We start from the raw sequence: 4,214 nt of genomic DNA on the forward strand, positions 1-4,214 counted from the left end.
CTCCTTTAGGAGCCACCACTTGAAGATAAAGTCAATGACCAATAAATTGTACCCTTAACTTTTAGCAAGGTTCTGTCTTAACACGTTCCACATTTCTTTTTCTGACGTCAAAGCTGTGTTGAAAACGAACAAACAAATGAACGAAAAATCCAACAAACGAAGGATAGAACTAACGAATACGCGAACCAGTCAACAAACAGACGATGGAAAGAACTAACAAATAAACGAACCAACAAACGAAGGAAAGAACGAACAATGAGCGAAGGAACGAACGAACAAACAAACCAACGAACAAACGAAGGATAGAACTAACAAATCAACGAATAAACCAATGAAACTAACCAACCAACAAACTGACCAAACGTCAACAAAACATCAGTCCAATATCATTCTTTCTAGCGTTTCTTCGCATTAGACAGCGTTTGCCTTTACATGTCGGTCGATTCACTTCGAGTTTTATCGTGTTGTTGGAAAAAAGACTGTACCTCGGTCTCTTTAAAAAGGTTTTAATAAAGTATTTCAATGAAAAACTCAAATAAAACTGTGTACCAAGCAATTTATTCCCAAGTATTTGCATGAAAGAAACACAGAATAACAACGTCCGTTACTAACTTTGCCGGGCTTGTTCTCTCTGCGGTCCGCATTTACAAGTAAAAACTTACAATGCTAACAACGTGCCTCGAATTTCTCGAAAGAGTCACACAATTCACAGTTCAGTAGACCGACAGAAACTAGCAGAATGTCAGACAACGCTAAGCGAAAGATGACCAAAACCCCTGCCGAACATCCGAAATACGAAGAGATGATTAAGACTGCTATTCTCACGTTGAAAGATCGCAACGGTTCTTCACGCCAAGCGATCGAGAAGTACGTTAAGGCCAACTACAAGGTGGGAGATACAGCATCTCATCACGTCAAGACAGCTCTGAAGAAGGGTACAGCCAATGGAACCTTCATCCACACCAAGGGAGTGGGAGCTTCAGGATCATTTAAGCTACCAAAAGAGCAGAAAAAGCCGACCAGAAAGTCTGCTGCGCCGAGTAAAAAGCCGCTGGCTAAGCCAAAGAAACCCGCTGCTACAACGAAAGCTTCCACAAAGAAACCTGCGGCCAAGAAAGAGACTTCTTCTACGAAAAACTCTTCTACAAAAAGTCCGTCATCCAAGAAAGATACGTCCAAGAAGCCTGCAGTCAAGAAGCCATCAGGCACAAAGTCACCAACAAAGCCGAAGGTAGCTGCGAAGAAACCTAGCACAAAGAAAGAAGTTAAAAAGCCGGCCGCAGTCAAGAAAGCTAAGGTGACCAAGAAGAAGTAAACGAAGAGATATCTTCGCCCGGCGTCCAGTAAACCAAACGGCTCTTTTAGGAGCCACCAAATAAACAAAAGCAATGACCAACTTGAAAAAAAAAAACAAAACATATATTTCCCTCCATATATTTGACGGAATAACAAAGTAAAACTAGGTGCAACACACACACTCGCACTCACACAGGATAAAAAAAAAAAAAAAACAGGCAATCGAAGATCAACGCCCGAAAGCTACAAAGAAAATGCTCTTGTCAATAAGACGTAAGATAGATCTCGCAAAAAAAAAAAAACCAAACAAAAGAGATCTTGAGCGTTGTTTAATAAGTTTCTCTGATGCTTGACCAGAGATGGAGTGAAACACTCGAGCGCGTGCGGAGAACGTGAACTTAGCCGTGAACTTCGGTCTAAAAAATCAAAAGAAAATAAAAACTGAAAACCGATAAGGTTGAAAAATGTCAAAGGTTCAGCATCTTGTGAAAAGTTACAAACTCTTCGGGCATAGGCTTTCTTCAGTGTGAAAACCATTACATGATACTTCGTGCGAGTGTTCATTGCAACGTAACAAACGGAAGCTAAGCGCGCGGAAACTGCCTGTTAAATTATGCGCGCGCGGAGAACATGACATTAGGTGCCACTGGCTTGTTGATTTTCGCGGGGAGTCTTATAATAGTCCACGATAAACGTTGACGGCACACGGAAAGTTTGCGTGAAAAACTGACAGGCAGCGTTCCGAGCTATCCTTTATAAAGAAAAGCATAAAGAACTTGAACTGGGCCATTCATTGCTGTAAACAGTTTTATTTTGCAAAAAAAAAAAAACACACACACACAAAAACTCTATGTATATATTTCTCTTAAATCTAATAGTTATCTCAAATCTGAAAGCTTAAAAGAAAGCCTTGTGTAGTGTGGCGATTAAAGGAGCAGAAGGGATTAATAACTAAAGAACTGACACGTTGGACATTGCTTTTTATGACATGTGGTGGCTCCTAAAGGAGCCGTTTTTGTTGTGAATCAACGCTGGAGTCGATGTTTACTTGCTGCTGGTATACTTGGTGACAGCCTTAGTGCCTTCGCTGACAGCATGCTTTGCAAGTTCTCCGGGCAGAAGCAACCTGATGGCGGTCTGGATCTCGCGGGAGCTGATGGTCGACTTCTTGTTGTAGTGCGCCAGGCGGGAAGACTCATTGGCGATACGCTCGAAGATATCATTCACAAACGAATTCATGATACCCATGGCCTTGCTAGAAATACCCGTATCGGGATGAACTTGCTTAAGGACCTTGTAGATGTAGATCGCATAGCTCTCCTTTCTCTTTCCCTTCCTCTTTTTCTTGGCCGAACCATCAACTGCCGCCGACTTAGTTTTTCCCGCTCGCTTCTCGCCTTTCTTTGCTGCTGGAACTTTCGGTGCCATGTTTATCTGGCTTCTCTGAAAAATTGTTTGGAATTCTAGATGATCCGATGAGATCAGCTTTGAACATGCCACGGTAACTTAACTGCTATTTATTACAAATTATCCAGGAGGATTAATTAGTATGCGGATCGAAATTGCCTTTCGCCGATTGGTTATTTCATTAACTGACAACTACCCATAGGCCGACGCTACCGACAGCGCATTTTGCCTGCTAATTATCTTTTGTTCGGAGTACGGCGCGGTTTTGATTGGTGCGCTTTGATCCTCTGATTTGAAGAAAAATCAAATAAAAATCCGGGTCATAGTTTCGGGCTGACTAGACTAGAACAAAATCGTTCAACTCAACTTTGCCAGAGATAACAAGCAAAGAGAACATTCAGAAAGTGAAAATGACAGGTCGAGGAAAAGGCAAAGCTCCGGGCACCAAGTCTAAGAGCCGTTCATCCCGGGCAGGACTTCAGTTTCCTGTTGGTCGTATCCATCGTCTCCTTCGCAAAGGCAACTACGGCGAGCGTGTCGGCGCAGGTGCTCCAGTCTACTTGGCTGCCGTACTGGAGTATCTGAGTGCTGAGATTCTCGAGTTAGCTGGAAATGCTGCTCGGGACAACAAGAAAACCAGGATCATCCCTCGTCACCTGCAGTTAGCCGTTCGAAACGATGAAGAGTTAAACAAACTTCTTGCTGGTGTGACTATCGCTCAGGGTGGAGTTCTTCCCAACATACAAGCAGTGCTTCTACCCAAGAAGGCGGAGAAGAAACAACATTAAGCTCCCAGCTTAATAACAAACTCAAAACGGCTCTTTTAGGAGCCACCAAATGTTGATAACAGTCATGTTCCAATACAAAGATAAGCGGCCTTATAGCAATACATCAAAGTTACCAAAAACTACCTCCTGTTAGGCATTCGCTTCAACTACAAAACAAAACTAATGAAATCAATGTAAAGTTGCCTGCAGTACACACATAGAGAAAAACACAAGGCGTACAATAATTAGGCATGCGCGCGTTGGTTTTAAACCGAAAGTCCAGTGTATTATATTTATCAGCTGGAAGTCGATAAAAGTGACTTAAAACAGTCTTAGCGAGTTAATCTCTTGTGTGACTTTCATATATATTCTCTACGGCTTTTATTACAAGATCTAATAAGTACCTACGAGTGTTCGAGACGTTGTCTAGTGGTCCTGCTCGGTTCGGCCAGGAAGGCGGCAAAAGCGAAAGAGCAATCCAAATGTCCGGCAGTAAACTTATTTACTATGTGGGTGTATTCATCATGCAGTTTGCAAATCTAGATATTCGCTGGCGCGTGCTACAGAAAGAATGCAACAGTTATGAATAAGAACTACTGCTGATTACTACAAGCCGAGATGTGTGTCATGCAATAGGAAAACCATTGTTAATGTTATACAAAGCGTGCCCGTAAGTAGTTGGGTTAGTTTACATTTTTTTGTCACCCTTATTTTATGCTTGTCATCTAATCGACAGAGTAGCGG

At 42.3% G+C, this 4,214-nt stretch overlaps 1 protein-coding gene across 1 annotated transcript; it reads left to right on the forward strand.

Moving 5' to 3' along the window:
• The first annotated feature begins 739 nt into the window (after nucleotides 1–739).
• On the forward strand, nucleotides 740–1,518 carry LOC149099958 (uncharacterized). The gene has a single exon (XM_089277600.1). It carries the CDS (start codon nucleotides 740–742, stop codon nucleotides 1,313–1,315), a length of 576 nt encoding a protein of 191 aa, XP_089133726.1. The 3' UTR covers nucleotides 1,316–1,518.
• The last annotated feature ends 2,696 nt before the right edge of the window (nucleotides 1,519–4,214 follow it).

Source organism: Orbicella faveolata, unplaced genomic scaffold, assembly GCF_042242905.1.
Source record: "Orbicella faveolata isolate gen_17 unplaced genomic scaffold, um_ofav_v1 contig_46, whole genome shotgun sequence".
Taxonomy (NCBI): Eukaryota; Metazoa; Cnidaria; class Anthozoa; order Scleractinia; family Merulinidae; genus Orbicella; species Orbicella faveolata.

Excerpts from the sequence above, each read along its gene's own strand:
- LOC149099958 (XM_089277600.1), top strand. The coding sequence starts at position 740 with ATGTCAGACAACGCTAAGCGAAAGATGACCAAAACCCCTGCCGAACAT.